Source organism: Fusarium fujikuroi, chromosome FFUJ_chr09 (assembly GCF_900079805.1).
Source record: "Fusarium fujikuroi IMI 58289 draft genome, chromosome FFUJ_chr09".
Lineage (NCBI taxonomy): Eukaryota > Fungi > Ascomycota > Sordariomycetes > Hypocreales > Nectriaceae > Fusarium > Fusarium fujikuroi.
The window spans coordinates 69937-87541 of NC_036630.1; the positions used below are offsets into that span (position 1 = coordinate 69937).

Genomic DNA, 17605 nt, shown 5'->3' on the forward strand with positions numbered 1-17605 from the left:
CAATGAGGGCTACACCAAGACCAAATAGGGTCATGTTATTGATACCGTAATCATCTGCCACAGAGAATATATATGACGACGCGAGCGTTATGGGATAATTCTCGGCATGAGGTCTGGACGACGTTAAAGTCGATTTTGGTGGTTCTGACAAGAATCCTTTCCACTTGAGCGCGATGCTGAAGTGGATAGGTGGCATAAGTCTTGTGCGGAACAGCTCAGAAAAGAAGTTAATCAACGAGAAAAGAAGTTAATCAGCGAGAAAAGGAAGCTTATAAAGAAGCTGCCTACAAGTACCCGATTAGCGATGAAAGCCATTATGAAGGTGATGTTGAAAGAACAGATAGGTCTGCTACAAAGAGCGATCTTCAAAGCGGTGTTGAAGGCACCAAGCCAGATCGCAAGTCAAAAGAGGGTATTTTCATCCAACAGCGCTGAAACAACATCTCGACGTCGGCCGGCATAAAGATAATCTTTAAACTATTATCAAAGGCAGTGATAAATAGGTAACAGCACATGGTAGTTTTTAAAGTTAGCAGAATATGGAACCTGTATTCATTCGAGAAGACAGAGCATCTTTCATTAAGCTAATTACGACGAATAAAGAATTTGCTAAATTCCACGTTGTTCTCAAGCCTCTCCAGAGTCCCACTATCGTATTGTAAGATTAGCTCCAGACCCCGACTTTCCGTATGACGAGGTGGCAGAATAATGCAGCGGCCGTCTGGTTTGCCCTCAGTATCTCCAACAGTAACGCGAAATGCAGAAGGATACCCAAGGTCACCCCCAAAATAAATATCGTTGTATCTATGTGCTTGGAGACAGACTATTAGCATGTCCGGTCCCGGGTATCGGTCGACATTCCAGGTCAAGGAAGTACTCTTGGGCATCTGGTTGAGCAGTCCAACGAGGCGCCTTACTGCTTTGTTGTTGACAGCCGCAATGTCTCGCTTGACAGTACTCGCCAATTCTACATAGATCTCGGGTTTATCTTGCTCATTCTGTAAATGGGCAACAGATGCTCTGGCGACCGCGTTCGGCTCCGCGAAATTCCCCCAATAATTAGAGGGGAGTGGCGGATTTTCCATTCGTTCCCTTGAATCGACAGTGATTGATAGCTTAGCCTCTGGGTATTGATGGTGGTCTATCTGCCTGGCGAGGACAACGTGGCGCCATAGAAAAGCACATATAGCTTCAGTTGTGCTCAACTTAGTGTTGGCAGCGCTTTTCAAGACATGATTCTTGAGCAGAGAGAGATCCTCTGCGGAGATGGAGAATATGCCATGCTCAATCGACTGAACCTCGGCATCTTCATAGTTTGTCGGGTTCAAGAAGGTGGAAGAGGTCTCTGTGAGCTTCCAATCGGGAAACTCCTCTAAAGTCACACCCTGTTCACCCTGAACAACTGAGCTTCGTTCAAGGGGCGTGATTGGAAAAGTTCGGAGGCCGAGTCCTTTGGTAATGGCAGCCAAGTGCATGCCTAATGTCTTGTGCAAGATAAAGTTGCAGACGCCATCGCCAGCCACATGCTGTATATCAGTCAGTACCTGTCTGTGAGAACAGTTTGGCCGCGATCCTTGTGTTGTACAAGTTCTATCGCAGGCGGTTGTGTAACGAGGAGCAAGGAATGAGCCACGCAAGTAATGTGGACTTACATGCAGACAGGTTCCGAGTATAAGGCCTCCGGGTATGAAGTTACACTGAACTACCAATGCCGGAATACTGGAACCCGGGACTAGCTTTGCGGATGTGCCAAAGACAATATGTCTCGGGATTTTCAGAGGAAAGTATTCTCTCTCAAGTTGGTGGAACGTACCGAACTTCCATAAAGTCCGAAGTTCTGGTGCCGTGTAATCCCTGTAATTGAGTATGGCGCCTCGGTTGCTATCGAAGAGAAGTTCAACCTCTTCCCGATCGTTTCCGATCGGCCGTCGTACAGAACATGCAAGTTCTGGGATATCACTGATCGTATTGACTAAGGCTCGCTCGAGCAGATGAAAGAGATGTCTCGTGTCTGCATTTTGTGACATGGGGAAAAATAAGCATGATGAGATGTAGTCTCTTGGAGCGATCTGATCGATCGCTGACAATTTGACTCTTTTTCCATGCGTGTCTGGCTGTGGTTGAATGGTAGTGGAGGTGAAGCAGGTGGATGGGACGGATGGAATGGCAGTGGACATGTTGAAGGATTCTGCTTTGGTTATTTCAAAGCTTGAGAAATTGGCATGCGCGAGATGAAGCGGTTGAGAACGAAGTCGCGGATGTCCTTGGCAGAGAATAGATAAAGCAATATGATATCTGATGCCTTGGACTCGTTAAATGCCGGGATTGTAGATATACATTCCTTCAGTCTAGACTCACATACTCGCGACAATCTAAGTAATTTCGTATTACGCTTTGACCAACACATGATTAAGACGATATGCTGCTCGGGTCTTGAGTCTTGTTTACCTGACACATTCCGATAAAGCTTGTGCGCGATCTCCACCTTTGACTGCAGATCCTTATACGAGGGGAGCTGTATGGTTGTCGCTTTTTGTCCAAGCGCACGTTGTATCTGATTTTTCTGATAGGCGATATCGCTTAGACATGATTCGGCAATGAGATGTGACAAAAGAGCGGTCCGAGCCACAGCTGTGCAGGGTTTAGACTTCATTCCGAAGCTTGTAATTGTAACGCAAGAAACACTAAAGGGTAGATGATCTACCTCTTATCGTACGTTTAATATTTTCGCGGTCCTTACTGTGTTGAGTTTAGATTGCGAAAACATGAAGGTTTTCGTGATAATAAAGCTGAAACGGAGGTCAAAGTCATGTTGATATCATAGAGCAGCATTGAATAAAGAAGAGTAATTGCTTTCACGTGTCTAGCCCGACATCGTACAAAATGATAAGCCGTCTTTTCTTAGAGCAGTCACTTATCTCTTGAAATAAGGAGAAACAATTCTACTACATCAATGTCTGCAAGCACGAACGACGAATCAGCCATGTCCGATTCATGGGTCGAGCCAGCGGGCCCCATACAGCCATCCATCGTGAAGTGCTCAGCCCTCGACAACCTCACCGCTTCAGTGTATCCTTCGCCTACACACTTCTTTCCTCTACAACCAGGAGTGGACCCTCGACAGCTCTACCAAGACTGCAAGCAAGGGCTCTCCCGATGTATCTACGAGCATCCGCATCTCGCAGGCATTATCAGAAAAGATGAAACTGGACGTTACGCGATTGAGATACAAGAGGCACCACATGCGGGCACACACTTCTGGTATCGAGATCATCGTCACGATGCAGATTTACCTTCTTACACCGAGCTCAAGAATAATGGGTGGCCGTTTGGCGATGGCGAGGAAGATGGTCTGGGCAAGCTCCGACCAAAGGACTTTCCTTACGTTCAAGATGGTGATCCTGTAATCGCACCTCAGTTCAATGTCGTCAAGGGCGGTATCGTCTTGACCATGTCGATCACGCATGTGATCGGTGACCTCGTCCAGTTTATGGACTTTCTCAGGTCTTGGTCACAGAACACGAATGCGATAGCAACTGCCAGACTTGATGGTCAACCTGTACCTCCACTCCCGCAGCAAATATCGGCGGACTTGATAGATCGCTCCCTCTTGACACCTGACGTGGGTATCGAGGAGGATCTGGCCAAGCTCGGAGCTCGTGCAGAGAAGCTTCAATACCTTGACATGCTGGACCCTCGATATCCAGAAGAAGTTGCAGAGAAAGTGTCAAACATCTTTACAAAGGCACGTCTCACTAATGACGATCTAGTGAGGTTTACCGAAGATGAACTTCGCGCTCTCTCTTGTTCTGTTTGGACCTTCACACAGTCCTCCATAAAGCAGCTTCAACACATGATCCAAGAGGTCTTGCCCAGCGGCTCAAAAGTGTCGTCTACGGATTGTTTGACTGCTTTTGCATGGAACCGACTCTTTGGCGCCAAATATGCTCCCGGTTTATCAGGCCGTGATCCTCTGCCTGAGACTAGCAAGATTGTCTTTGCTGGAAGCATTCGTCGTCGGTTGACGCCTCCTTTACCCAACAACTACATGCCTGCCTGTGTGGATCTGTTCCCTGTGTCTATGAACACGAGGGACTTCATATCACCTGACCCCAAGACTTTGGCTCATGCAGCAGTGGCAATTCGCAACAGCAATAATGCCTGGAGCGAGGAAGCGTTTCGAGAGATGCTCGAGATAGCTCATTCCCATCCTATCAATCCAGGCCTAATACCAAAAGGGCCCATCGATGCACTTGTCACAGACCATACCCGAGCAAGTGCAGCTATGCTGTCAAGTTGGGGCCCCGAGCTTGGTTCTTGTGAGGCCTTTAGAGAGCCGTATCTTGGTAGAATCCCGCCTCATGGGGAGATCACCCTATTACCTCGATGGAATAATGGTAATGTAGAGGTCATGTTTGCTGGAGAGGCTGTCGTAATGGAACGGTTGAGAGACGACCAGCTTATGAGCCAGATGGCCACTTGTCAGTTTGTCATGGGTAATCCTAGCTTTCAAGCAACTCGTGGGAAGTATGTCTCAAAGCTGTAGTGGAGACAGCAATAGCCATTTGAGATTTTGGCCCAGTGTAAGCGGGATATTTTATTTATAACACTAGTATTGCGAAGTTGCTCTAGCCATTGTATTATAATTGAGCTCTGTTGACTTCATTACCACCCTCGTCAAAATGAATCTTATTCCCCATAATCATAGACCGTTGTAAAGCCGCGCCAATGCGCACTGCTGTCACTGCTGATTCTAGTTCAACAGGCACAGGCTTGTCATCCAGCACACAGTCGGTAAACTCGATAGCTTCTCTTGTGAATGCTGCTTGGAATCGCCCCCAATAATTCTGAGGAAGTTCATGCCTGATGCCTTCTTGACCATAAATACGAACGTGGTTCTCGACCGGGATCAAGTTTACAGACAATTTGCCCTTTGTTCCGATAATTTCGGTTGTATCCTCCTGACCAGCCGCCATCATGCGTGAGGCATACAGATACGCAATCCGGCCATCGTAGAATTCGACTACACCCACGGCATTATCTCTGTCATCATACTGTCGCAGATCTGGTTCCACAGCAGTGATTCCGACAGCATGGACTGATCGAACCTTGGACTCTTGACCGAAAAACCATAAAGCCAGGTCAATATCATGAATACTGCAGTCCACGAATATACCACCAGAGAACTGAGCATATGCGACAAAAAAGCCTGAAGGATCTAGAACATCGCAAGTTTGGCTCCTCAGAACAGATGGGCGGCCAATCAAGCCTGACTTTGTTTTCTCGTAGGCGTCGCGGTATGAAGCGTCGAAACGGCGGGAAAAGCCGCACATGACTTTGAGGTCTGGGCGGGTAGCAGCGGCGTCGACAACAGATTGAGACTGAAGTATTAGCATAACGTGAAGCCCGTCACAAAGAAGAACTCACTATCTCGACCGTTGTGCCAAGGGGCTTCTCGCACAAGACGTGCTTGCCCGCCGCAATAGCGGCATTGGTCTGCTCAGCGTGCACTGCAGTGGCAGAAGCGACGCAGACTGCATCCAAGCCAACATGGGCTATCATGTCAGAGTAGTTCTCATATATAGCTACCCCGTCAGGGGCGAGATTCTCGGCAGCCCAGTCCCTCTCGGCAGCATCAGGGCTGGTGACGGCGACCAGAACAGCTCGCGGGACATTCTGAAGAAAATTAAGGGCATGTCGCTTGCCCATTCTTCCGAGACCAGCGACTCCAACTTGAAGTTTGCGAGGTGCCATTGTGGTAAGGGTAGCGAGGTTGGTGAAGGAGTGAGGAAATTGAAGGAAGTAAATGAAGGCTAAGAAGTGCGAAACTGCTGCCCCGGCTTTCTTAGTTATTATATATAGCCTGACACTCGATTAAATGTCTCCATGCCAATGGCAAGAGTTGTAGTCTCTTGTCTTGGGATTTTTATTCTGGGTAAAGCACTTGTCCAATTTGACGAGAAAAGCACGGTGGAGTAGAGAATTCGGAGGTTTTTGCCTTGAGTTCTGTGTTGGTTCGGGGTAAATTGCCCCGATGCAGAGTAGACGATTAACCATCCCGAGTAAAGCTCCACAGTATTTCAGACCGCCGCCATATTGTAGGTATGGACATCATGAGGATCAGCGGCGTTCTTATTTTACTCAGACATTTATACAGCATCGAAATTAATGGTGATCCGAATCGCTCAATTGCTGACCCTTCAGCCACTGTATCAAAGACTATTTTACCGCATATACCAATTACAGCTATAGCCTAAGCTCTTTTCCTGCATCAAGAATCCACCCAACCCCATGCTCTTTTTAAATGGTCCTGTGCCGATGCAGTGGGCCACGAATGGGTATTCTGCGTCAGCATCAACACATCCAATAACGCTTCCTGATCCCGTCTCTCGGTAAATCGATCTCCACACGCCGTCACTCCCATACAGGCCGTGAAGGCAGCGGGTCTCGTGGAGGGGTTTGAGAGAGCTATCCCGCAAAGTTCTCGGACTTGAGTCCGGATGTCGTCCTGAATCGGTCAGAATATATGTCATGGTGGAATTCACATCTCAACCCACGTCGATTTGCTTCCGAGCTAGCTGAGCAGATGGCCCAATTCGTGGTACTCGATCATCGTGGCACATGAGGAGAATACGAGCGAATATGCTATGGACTTGGCCGATGACTGAAATCTGTTAGTAGGCTTCTTTCAACCATAATCTGCAACATACCGACAGCGTGGTTTAAATAAATGATATATGGAAAAGCCCCGCCCAAGGTCTCACCTGAAGCACTGTAAGCAACAGGCAGCCAGGACACTGGCCGAGCTCGTAGCCAAGCTTGGTCATAGTCAACCAGTTCTTGATAGCGGTGTCTGTTTGGACCGTTATTTCCAAAACAGTAGTTTATAACATCTGCACTGTGGACGATAATTCTATTTGCCCATGTATCATCATCGGCTTCAGAGAGGGACCTGTCCATGAATCCGTGGTCGAGCCTGATTTTGACAGGCCTTTGACTTGCAAAACTCATCGTTACCTCCTGTCTCATGCCGATCCAGAACGAGGCTAAACGTAGGCTACTCGGGGTAGTTGTAGAGTCACAAGTGTTCATAAATAGTTGTATTCCTAACAGGTGACCTTCGTGATCGGTGCCTATAAGTGGAACGTCGAGTTCCTCGAGAGTCCGTAGGAGAATAGTCGCTGCGAGCAGATTATCGTCGTTTAGGGCCGAGGAGTCGTTTGAGATTGTTGTCAAGTGCCTGAGACATGCTTGATGGTACCGATCGGAGGCGTAGGGGTCGTATTGCGCGTTTAGGCTGAGATGCCTGGAGGACAAGGCAAAGATAGCATTAAGGAGGGTCGGGCAAGACGCTGCTCGAGGGGGCACGATGTTGGCAAAGTGGCGTCTGGAATCGCAAAGATCGAACTGCGATAGGTCAATACTGCCCGTCGTCCCAGACAGGGGATAGAATGGCGTACCCATGTGCACATGTAGGTTAAATAATATTGCATCAATCTCACTTCATGGTTCTCCGTTAAGGGGTAGGGTACTGTTCCTACGTTGGCCAATCCCAGTGTCGAACCGTGTGGAATTGGACCATAATTTCGAGGCGTGTCTCTGCTTACTGCGCTGGCTCCATCTCCTCCACTGATCTCAATTGCACGAGTGTGAGACGTGGGAGAGACATTATACCCAAAATCCGTAAGTTGTCCAACATGAGAGTTAGGGCTACCATCAACTTGCTGCCAATGGCTTTGACTCTCCGAGTCTGATAGGTAGTAACCTTCAACATCAGGCGTCTCATCCACAAATTGTACTAGGGGACCTGTAAGTGAAAGCCTGCATGTATGGTGATTACTTACATCGTCTTGAGCAAGGGACCCAAACCTGATTTGGGGACGACCTGCGGTGGATCTCAGCTTTCTCATCATCGCAATGGCACGTAAAAGTCCGGAGGTGGGCATACGTAGTTGAGTGCTTAAAGCGAAAAACGGGCGCTGTGGCGCAAACGTTGCCAGTCGAAGCGCAACGAAGGCATTTTTGTGTACCTCCTCCAGCAATTTGTGGACCCCAGACGCATTTGAGATGTTGTTTCTTGCATGCCTATTGATGGTCAGAGTGGCAAGTGACATCTCGGCATGGTGACCGATATTTTATCTCACTTACGAGACATGCAGTAGCTGTGTTCATTTTCTCTCAGAACAAATTTCGGTTTTGATGCCTGGTGCAAATTCATCTTGAGGGGCAGGTTACCCCGATTATATGACATTGTTCTCAAGGCAAAAAAGGCCGAACAGTCGGGGCTATGCTCCGTTTCTAGATCTTGAGGTGAAAAGGTCCGATGATCTAACCTAAACAGGGTTAATCACCAAAGATAATGGAGCCCATGCCCCGGTCATTGCTTAATGCTTGTTGGAACAGACTTGTCCCATTATTACCCCAAAACTCTACAAACCCTGACTCGCGCTTCCCCGCAAACTACCCCGTGTTTAATCCATGTCACTACCGAGATCGAAAGCAACCCGCCTCCATTCATTGGTCATCTATTGTCAATGGCAAGTCGCAGAGTAGACCGAGATTTTGGGCTATAATAGATCAGGTTCTCGCCCTCAAATATTACCAGAGATTTATTCATGCTCATCTACATTCAGAATCTACTTATAACACTTCTCAAAATGGACAAGCAACTCGATCCCGTCAAGGACAAGCTTGACGAGTGCGGTGCAACTACTGAGGAGCATATTGGGATCAACAGTTCCTTGGAGCCATATGGTCCTTCCGGTAAGTTAACATTCCCTCCTGTGTTTTGAATATGATTGTGACGACATACGTTGCGATTACTTGATCTTCGGTATGCTGACAAACTAGGATTCCGCGGTCTCTTCTCATCTCCTTACGTCGCTGCCTGTGCTGCCTTTTCGGCGATCGGTGGCCTTCTCTTTGGCTATGATCAAGGCGTCATTTCAGTGACGCTTGTAATGGATCATTTTCTCGATCGATTCCCCGAAGTCTCGGACGATGCTCCTGGTGCAGGCTTCAAAAAGGGCCTCATGACCGCCATGATCACGCTCGGGGCATTCATAGGTGCCATCAACCAGGGTTGGATTTCTGACTGGATATCCAGAAAGCGTTCGCTGATGGTTGCTGTTGTGGTATTTACGATCGGATCTACTCTCCAGACCGCTGCTATTAACTATGCCATGCTGGTTGTAGGACGCTTCATCGGTGGCATTGGTATTGGACAGTAAGTTCAGCTTTTAAAAACTGTTCATCCAGGACTCCAGAAGCCTTGATATTGACCGTGCATCTGTTAGACTATCCATGGTGGTGCCTCTCTATATTGCAGAAATTTCTCCACCTGAGATCCGGGGTGCCCTACTCGTCTTTGAAGAACTGTCGATTGTTATAGGAATTGTTGTTGCATTCTGGATAACCTACGGGACAAAGGTAAACTAACTGCTGTTCCTCGCGCCATGCCATATACTCATCCACTCCTAGGGGATTCCCAGCCACTGGTCTTGGCAACTTCCGTTCCTCCTTCAAATCCTCCCCGGCCTGCTGTTGGGATTCGGCGCTATTTTCCTACCATATTCCCCTCGCTGGCTCGCTTCCAAGGATCTTGAGGCTGAAGCCTTATCTAGCCTCGCCAAGCTTCGCGCCCTTCCCGAATCAGACCTCCGAGTTCGACGCGAATGGATGGACATTATCGCCGAGGCCCGATTCCAAGCAAGTGTTCTCCGCGAACGACATCCTGATCTCACTCAACGTACAGATGTGGTTGGGAAGATGCGACTTGAGTTTGTCAGCTGGGGAGATTGTTTCAAGTCTGGCTGCAGGCGTCGAACTCTTGTTGGTGCAGGCCTCATGTTCTTCCAGCAGTTCACTGGAATCAACGCTCTGATTTATTATTCACCAACGCTGTTCGGGACCATGGGCCTCGACTTTGACATGCAACTCATCATGTCGGGCGTCCTCAACGTGACGCAGTTGATTGGTGTTCTGTCAAGCTTATGGACCATGGATCGTTTCGGCCGCCGGGGTATCCTCCTTTGGGGTAGCTTCCTGATGTTTGTGCCGCATCTTATCATAGCTGTCTTGGTGGGCAAGTTCTCAAATGATTGGCCCAGCCATTCTGCCGAAGGCTGGACAAGTGTCGCTTTTCTTCTATTTTACATGCTTGCTTTTGGTGCATCTTGGGGCCCCGTTCCCTGGGCCATGCCAGCAGAAGTCTTTCCATCATCTCTCAGAGCAAAGGGCGTGGCAATCTCCACCTGTTCAAGTAAGTTCCTCGTCTCTATCAAGTGCCAAGCCACTAACCCCCTTAGACTGGATCAACAACTTCATCATTGGTCTCATTACGCCACCTCTTGTCCGCGAGACAGGGTTCGGTGCCTACGTCTTCTTTGCCGTCTTCTGTCTTCTGTCCTTCGCCTGGGTCTGGTTTAGTGTGCCTGAGACTAACGGAAAGTCTCTTGAGGAAATGGACAGCGTTTTCAAGGATCGGACTGGAGTGGCAGATATTGCCAAGAAGGATCGTATCCTCGCCGAGGTCTACAATGAGCGACAACTTCGTTCATGATAAATATGTAGTAGATAGATTTTAGAGTTCCCGAACCTGAATTTTATGATTTCTTGCTAATTTCCTCAAAACCCGATATTACCGGCTGTACCGGGTGGTTGCAGAAACTAAATGTAATTCCCGCGATTCATCAAGGAACTTTCACCACTCAACCCCGACCTGTCCATCCCTGTGCTGACATCGAATCGGCCTGTATCATGCTATTCATTAAGCCACTAGCTCAGGGGCAATTGAATTGTAAGGGCTGCACGACTCAAGAACACTATTCAATAAATATACAGGAATGTGAGATTCATGGTCTAGTCTCTTTGGGGAGAGTGGATGTACATACAGAAGTAGTCTTTCTCGGATCATAGTATCAGAATGCCTCGTATTTTCTATGATAAGCACACAATTATCCCTCGCAAAGGAGGTGAATTAAGTTCATTATCATTTGGCTGGAAGAACCGAAGGATCCTTACCCTAGACGTACATCGAGTTATCGGACCGATAAATCAGCCACTTACCTGTTAGTCTGAGGGCTATACCTCAAAGGAATGACGCCATACCTAATTGGTGGCTCAGCTGGCCGCCACAAACGGCATCAAGGAGATCACAGACTTCTACGCAGGACTAGCGACCCAATCAACCGTCTTACCTCGATTTCCCCAGACATGTGATGCTCATCCGCCTCTAATTCCTGCAAAGACCAGGGGAATCTGGGGAAATGACTCCGGGGAACGAACTGTAGTTTCCAGTAATGCCTGTATCAGGTCTAAAGTCAAATCCTGCCAAGTTTGAGAGGACTTATATAACACCATGCGTTTTCCAGTACGAGGTGGACCATGTAACGCTACATGCCTGTCCCTGATGCATCTTTGTCTCTTTATACCCCGCTTTCTGATTTCCTGAGACAATGTTTGGGTCAAATGCCAATCCCAGCAAAGATGAAGTTGTTCTCATATCCATGACTTCCAAGGGAGCTGCTTCTCATCACGAGTCAGGTGTCGACGAAACTCCCCTGGAAGATCTTGCTCGCCATCCTTCACATGCTTATCCCACCGCCCTTGACAGTCCAATATGGCTCCCCCGCCGATCGACAAGCTCGGGCGGTGTCGGCGCACGTATCCATCGCGGCTTGGCAAGCGAAAAAGAGATGACTCTGCTTAGCTGCTGCCGACACTTCCCCAAGGCGATTATGTGGTCTTTTCTCCTGTTCCTTACTGTTGTCATGGAGGCATACGATAAGTCACTCATCTCGGGCTTCCTTGCCTTTCCGTCCTTCAGGCGTAGGTACGGAGAACCCAGGCTGCCACTTACTGGCTCTGCTGGGGAGCAAGACTATGAGATTTCGCCATTATGGCAAATGGGACTTCAAAATGCTGCCGTCGGTTGCGAGATTATAGGCCTTCTTGCCCATGGTTATATCTCATATGTGATTGGATACCGCAAGATGATGATTGTCGCACTTTTGTGGATGTGTTTCGCAGTGTTCCCAGCTTTCTTCGCTCACAACATCGCCCTGCTACTTGCCTCCCAAGCTCTCTGTGGTAAGACTACCCCCACCCATCAACTCCATGCGCTATGCATACACGATTATCTGAAACTAACGGGTCCTTCCCAAGGCTTGTCGTGGGGTGTGATTCAAACTTTAGCTGCGACTTATGCTGCTGAAGTAGTACCCTCGGTCATCCGTGCCGCCATCCTCAGCAATGTCAATATGTGCTGGCTAATTGGCCAGCTCATGGGCACTGGAATACTGCGGGCACTTCTCAAGAACACGTCAGATTGGTCGTATCGCCTACCATTTGCCCTGCAATGGGCATGGGCGGTCCCACTGCTGTTTCTTATCTACTTCGCTCCTGAAAGTCCTTGTAAGACTCTCCTAGTTGAGATGTATTGCTGTCCATCTACTTATTTGTTGACTCCAGGGTGGTTAATCCGACATGAAAGACTAGCTGAAGCTAGACATTCACTGCAGAGACTCACGAGCAACAAACATATAGACATCGAGGATACAATCGCTATCATGCAGCATGTTGATTCAACAGAGAAGAAACTAGGATATGGGGGTTCGAGCTTCCTAGATCTCTTCAGAGGCTGCAACCGCCGGAGGACCGAAGTGTGCTGCATGACCTGGTCTTGTCAAGCTCTATGCGGCGCCACATTAACCGGATACGCCCCATACTTCCTAGAACAAGCAGGTTTCGAGTCCTCCAAGTCATTCACTCTAGCTACAGGAATGTATGGTCTCGGAATTCTAGGCGGTATGATATCGTGGATCTTACTTTCGACAATCGGACGGCGAAAGCTCTACCTAGCCGGCTTGGTGGCTGCGTTGCTTATTCTCACTACAGGCGGTATCTTGTCAATCGTCTTGGCCGACCACTCATCGCTCAATTGGGCGCTTGGGTCCTTGATCATCCTGATGACCTTTACTTACAACATGTCCATTGGTCCGGCTTGCTATGTCATCGTGGCCGAGATACCTTCAACAAGGCTTCGGATCAAGACCATCGCCCTCGCAAGGATTGTTTATAACATTTTCACTATCATCAACAACTTTATCGCGCCTCAGCTTTTGAACCCAGCAGCATGGGACCTGGGTGGTAAGTCTTGTCTGGTGTATGCTGCTACATCTTTCCTTTGTCTTATATGGTGCTATTTTCGACTTCCTGAAACAAAGAAGCTATCGTACTTGGAATTAGATATTCTTTTCGACAAGGGGGCTCCTACAGCCAAGTTCAAGGAACTACAGGATAGACTAGCCAACTCGGCCTATATCTCTGTGTCAAAAGCAGAGCGGGTCAGGAATGCTTGGCATGGCTGGCTGGCTTATTCCTAGTAAAATGTCGACTTATATACTTAGTACTTTGTGCTTCTATAAAACATTACTTGAAGTGTCTATATATATTGCTAATAGTAATCTCGGAGATCTGATATTCAATAAAGGAAGTAGAAAACATATTATTTTCTAATATCTATACACATAGATATAGCTAAAGCACTCAATTATGCCATGAGGTTTATAACAGATTGGCCTACACCGGATTCTTCCACACTAATATCTAACTGTTCCTTTCTCTGAGGCGAAGATGTCTCGCCAGACGGCATAGGCTGGGCTTTACTTTTTGCTACATTCTCTTTCGCCTCCCAGGTACACCACATATGCCTGTTGTAGAGCACTGTATCAATGGGACGAATATCTTGCTCGAAACATGCCGTTGCCAAGTCCTTCTGGAACTCTTCAAGATCCACATGCATGCCGAGTTGGTTGCCTGATGGTAATGCGGAAAGGTCAAACTTCTGCCCTTCGGAAAGCCTGCTCATTTGCAAAAGGAGCTCCATTGAACGACTGCCATGGGGAATCTTCTCATGCTTCAATAGCGCCGTAAGAAGAGTCTCGTCCACGCTGATGGATTTATCAGCTTTATCCTTGGTCCCAAGACGCCTCTCTAGCATGTTTCGCAGTAGCATCGCTCGTCGCATGACCCACATTTTGTCATCCTTGTTGTTGCCGCTCTTATTTGGGCCTGCAACATTGATGTGGGTGCTGAGTCTGCTTACAAAGTCGGGCTTCTTGGCCCCTTTGTCTTTAATTGCCCATTTTTGTTTCTGCAAACTCTGTGCGTCATTGGTTTGACTCTGACTTTCGTCATCCTTCTTACTGTTGATGCTCTCTCCAGTGAAGTCCTCAAAGGTGCTTGATGTTCCGCCTATGAAAACGAAAATGGCTCGCCCCAAAGATCGCACAGAGCCGGATTGAAGATATTTCCCATCCTGCATAGGAGCCAACAAATACTTTAACCAGCCGAGTGCCTGCTTGTCTAAAGCAGAATCAAACTCGTCAAAAAGCACCGCTGGAATATCACCGGATATGGTCATATCTCTGACGTCGTCAAAGATGCCTGACAAATCCGACTGATCCTTGAACTGAGAAAGATTAGCCTCAATTGGCTTCCAGTCCTTCTTGAGACCCTTACCAAAGCTGCTGAGAACGGTCTTGATGACTTCCTTCACTCCGAAGGACTTTCCGGTACCTGGCTGACCAAACACTGCAATCAACAATGGCCTTGATGCTTTACCATGGAGATACTCATGGATCACAGCAGCCGTAGATCGGAAGCCCTCAATCTCCACTAGGTCTGCTGTCTTTAAATCGCCGTATCGAGTAGTAGGAACGGTATTTTCTATGAGTGTAGTTCCTGTCTTGACTGTCTCCACAGCAACCTCCATCTGCCAGCTCTCTACCTGGTTGAAGAGAGACCACTTGCCATACTTGGACCCACAGCTATCGGCGTAAATGACTTTAGGCTTAGGAATCTGGTCGTTGTTGATGCTCCTGGCCTCGGGATAGTTCAAGACACCGCTGGAATCTTTGCAGAACCCAGCAGATGCACGGCGCTTTGCTTCATTACTATAGCGACGATGTATGTGCGTCTAGTTGGGCCAACCTTGCTGGGGCTTTCGGCCAGCTACGCGGATTACAATGAGATGATGGATGGTAGACCGGTGCAAGTTTTAGAGAGATGATAGCACAAGAGAGACCATGTAGATTAGTAACCAGGAGATAGTTTAGAACCTTATTGATGCTTTTTCATAATGGAATTCTCCGTTACTTCTATGCTTGATGGAGTGGATGAGTATTACTCAAAACTGGCGTCTCTTCTTCCAGCAATGGGGTTGAGACATTTATCCAACCGAACAAGGGGTCGATTGGCATACCATACTCAAAATCGGCCATGCGAAACATATCGGATCCCGTATTGGATAATTCATTAACTGAAAACGTGCTGTGGATGATGTCCAAGTCGAACGACATGTCATTTTGCCTACAAGAGTGCGGTTCTTCTGAACTAAAGTAAATATCATATATGCAATTACGGGGGAGAATTGGACCTACCGGTAACCAAATTCAGGTGGTTAGCCTCAATCAAGCGCCTGATGCTGTTTGCAGGTTTGGCAACACCAGGGTTCGCCGTACATAGTTCATCCAGACACTCAAGACTAGACTTCAGCATCGTCAAATGATCACGCGTCTGGCTCTGGGAAGCTGCGTTACGGACGTGGATTGTGCAGGCCACATACACCGTGTACGCAAGCACATAAGGAGCTCCGTTAAGCCCGTAGGTTGACTTGTAGACTGAGGCTATACTGGTGATGGATCTTGCTGCCACAGTGCATTGCTCCCATGATCGTCCCGCCGTGGCGGTCGATCGGAGATGATCATCTGATATAAATGGCCGATGGACGAGAATGATAAGAGAGTAATATACGTTTTGAAGAACCATGATATTGGGTGTTTGAACCGCAGTGCTCGTGGACAACCATGGCTGAAAATCTAGCTCCGACGGTAACTTGTGTCGCCACTGGTGCAAGGCCTGCTCAATCTTTTGCAGGTCAATCTGAGCGTTTGAGAAGGTCGCACCAACCACATAGAAGCGATTGATAATTGTCGTCATTATCTTGGAGAGGAGACATAATTGCTGAAAAGTCGAAACGGAATATCTCGGAATTGCATCGCCCATGTTTTCATCAAGTCTAGATGACGAGCCTGTAGCCAAGACTGAAGGATAGAATGGCTCCATTTCCTCATACAAGTCAAGGAACTCACGAGATACTTGTGAGTCCCGCAGATTGATAGCCACTGGACGACCCATATACAAACTCTGGAGTTTATCGCAGACAAAAACGCCCCAGAAAACCCGTCGCCGGATCTCAATCTCTTCAGGGTCTTCGGTAGTCTGCTTGGGATCGAGATGAAGACCAAGATCGTAAACCATTCGTAGAGCGTACCCTGTATATAGCCAGCCTTTTGACGTCTCTCCACGGGCATTATATGTCGAGCCTAGAAGGACAAGTCCAACAATTGTGGATATATGTGGTCTGATGAGAAGATATTCACTGCTGAGAAGCTCATCACAGCGCTTGAAGAAACGACGGCCAACGCTGGACGCATCATCTGGATCGTCCCTGACATCAGGTCGCGGAGAGAACTTGCTGCAGCATGCGAATATGGCATTGAGCATGAAAGCAGAGCAATATGGGCCAGAACATTCCAAGTCTCGCATAACAACCGGCCGATATGTCAGTAGAAAAGTGTGATGCTGACGAGCCCAGTGCAAGTTTAGCAGATGGAGTGCAAGTTCTGTTGGTTCTCCAGCAATTGTTGCGTGTCTGGTGAGTCTGTGCTCTAGATGCCGTTGCAAAGCGGCATTGGCTATTAATTCGTTCTTGACGTGCTCTGTTGTTGTTGTGGATTGACGGGATGATGGTGTTCCCCTATCGTTCCTTGCCGGGTTGTGAAGAGCAGACGATGGACCGAAGCTGTTTGTCGTGCCAGCATCATCGACGGATATGAAGTTGGCAATATTTAACTCATCATCTGATGATACTATTGGTGTAGTAGCACTTCTATCAATGGGCTGACTTGTGTTCTTTCGTGATGAAGCCTCTTCCGGAGGGCCAGGCTCAGTAGAGTCTAGCAAGTTGACAGCCCCATCTTCATCAACGGCTGCGTCGAGTAATTTCTCCCGCTCCTCCGGGCTACTTCTCTTGAGAGTCAACAGGAACACTTTGAGAGCTGCCAGGTCTCGTTGCAATTTTGCAATTTGAGAAAACGTAGGTCTGCCATTTATTAGAGTCATCAACCCTAGGTAGTATGACGTACCTTTTTCGTGGAGTTTCTTTCCGATAGATACATTCGCGTTTCTGACTGGCACAATTTCCACACTCGGGCTTTACAGCGTCGCAACGGATCTTCTTGGTCCGACAGGCCAGACATGCTTTTGCCAACGACTTGGGTGGTCGTTGACTGGGTCCATCGTCAGCGACCATTATCACGCCATTGCCCTGAGAAGACATGAGGCAGGGTCTTGCGAAATAGTGGAGAATATATGATATGGTTGATATGATAAGATCGTTGCAGATGGGCCCATCTCGAACGCAGAGTTGCAGAATTGCTTCAAACAGTACCTGAGGTTCGTGGGCCGGAGAAGAAAGCTCCGAACGGAATGTGGAGTCTTGTCTTTACCGAAGTAACCGAGCCATGACTCGGAGAATAAG

At 48.0% G+C, this 17605-nt stretch overlaps 7 protein-coding genes; 3 read left to right on the forward strand and 4 right to left on the reverse strand.

The window, feature by feature from the left end:
- Positions 1–584: 584 nt before the first annotated feature.
- On the reverse strand, positions 585–2177 carry FFUJ_10177 (related to trichothecene 3-O-acetyltransferase; the record flags this gene model as incomplete). XM_023567839.1 has 2 exons in its annotated part: positions 585–1526; positions 1653–2177. 2 exons carry the CDS (start codon positions 2175–2177, stop codon positions 585–587), a joined length of 1467 nt encoding a protein of 488 aa, XP_023435229.1.
- Positions 2178–2953: 776 nt separating this feature from the next.
- On the forward strand, positions 2954–4546 carry FFUJ_10176 (related to trichothecene 3-O-acetyltransferase; the record flags this gene model as incomplete). The annotated part of the gene is made up of 1 exon (XM_023567840.1): positions 2954–4546. The coding sequence occupies one exon, from the start codon at positions 2954–2956 to the stop codon at positions 4544–4546; it is 1593 nt and encodes a 530-aa protein (XP_023435230.1).
- A 94-nt stretch (positions 4547–4640) lies between these two features.
- Positions 4641–5754, reverse strand: FFUJ_10175 (related to dehydrogenase; the record flags this gene model as incomplete). XM_023567842.1 has 2 exons in its annotated part: positions 4641–5381; positions 5428–5754. The coding sequence occupies 2 exons, from the start codon at positions 5752–5754 to the stop codon at positions 4641–4643; spliced, it is 1068 nt and encodes a 355-aa protein (XP_023435231.1).
- Positions 5755–6271: 517 nt separating this feature from the next.
- Positions 6272–8172, reverse strand: FFUJ_10174 (related to ARCA protein; the record flags this gene model as incomplete). XM_023567843.1 has 6 exons in its annotated part: positions 6272–6508; positions 6558–6664; positions 6711–7407; positions 7461–7798; positions 7845–8085; positions 8149–8172. The coding sequence occupies 6 exons, from the start codon at positions 8170–8172 to the stop codon at positions 6272–6274; spliced, it is 1644 nt and encodes a 547-aa protein (XP_023435232.1).
- Positions 8173–8657: 485 nt separating this feature from the next.
- FFUJ_10173 (related to monosaccharide transporter) lies at positions 8658–10561 on the forward strand (the record flags this gene model as incomplete). XM_023567844.1 has 5 exons in its annotated part: positions 8658–8763; positions 8851–9226; positions 9297–9429; positions 9481–10261; positions 10308–10561. The coding sequence occupies 5 exons, from the start codon at positions 8658–8660 to the stop codon at positions 10559–10561; spliced, it is 1650 nt and encodes a 549-aa protein (XP_023435233.1).
- Positions 10562–11456: 895 nt separating this feature from the next.
- On the forward strand, positions 11457–13385 carry FFUJ_10172 (related to maltose permease (MalP); the record flags this gene model as incomplete). Its single annotated transcript, XM_023567845.1, has 1 exon — positions 11457–13385. The coding sequence occupies one exon, from the start codon at positions 11457–11459 to the stop codon at positions 13383–13385; it is 1929 nt and encodes a 642-aa protein (XP_023435234.1).
- Positions 13386–13552: 167 nt separating this feature from the next.
- Positions 13553–17404, reverse strand: FFUJ_10171 (related to pathway-specific regulatory protein nit-4; the record flags this gene model as incomplete). XM_023567846.1 has 4 exons in its annotated part: positions 13553–14949; positions 15266–15391; positions 15444–17167; positions 17211–17404. The coding sequence occupies 4 exons, from the start codon at positions 17402–17404 to the stop codon at positions 13553–13555; spliced, it is 3441 nt and encodes a 1146-aa protein (XP_023436167.1).
- Positions 17405–17605: the final 201 nt, after the last annotated feature.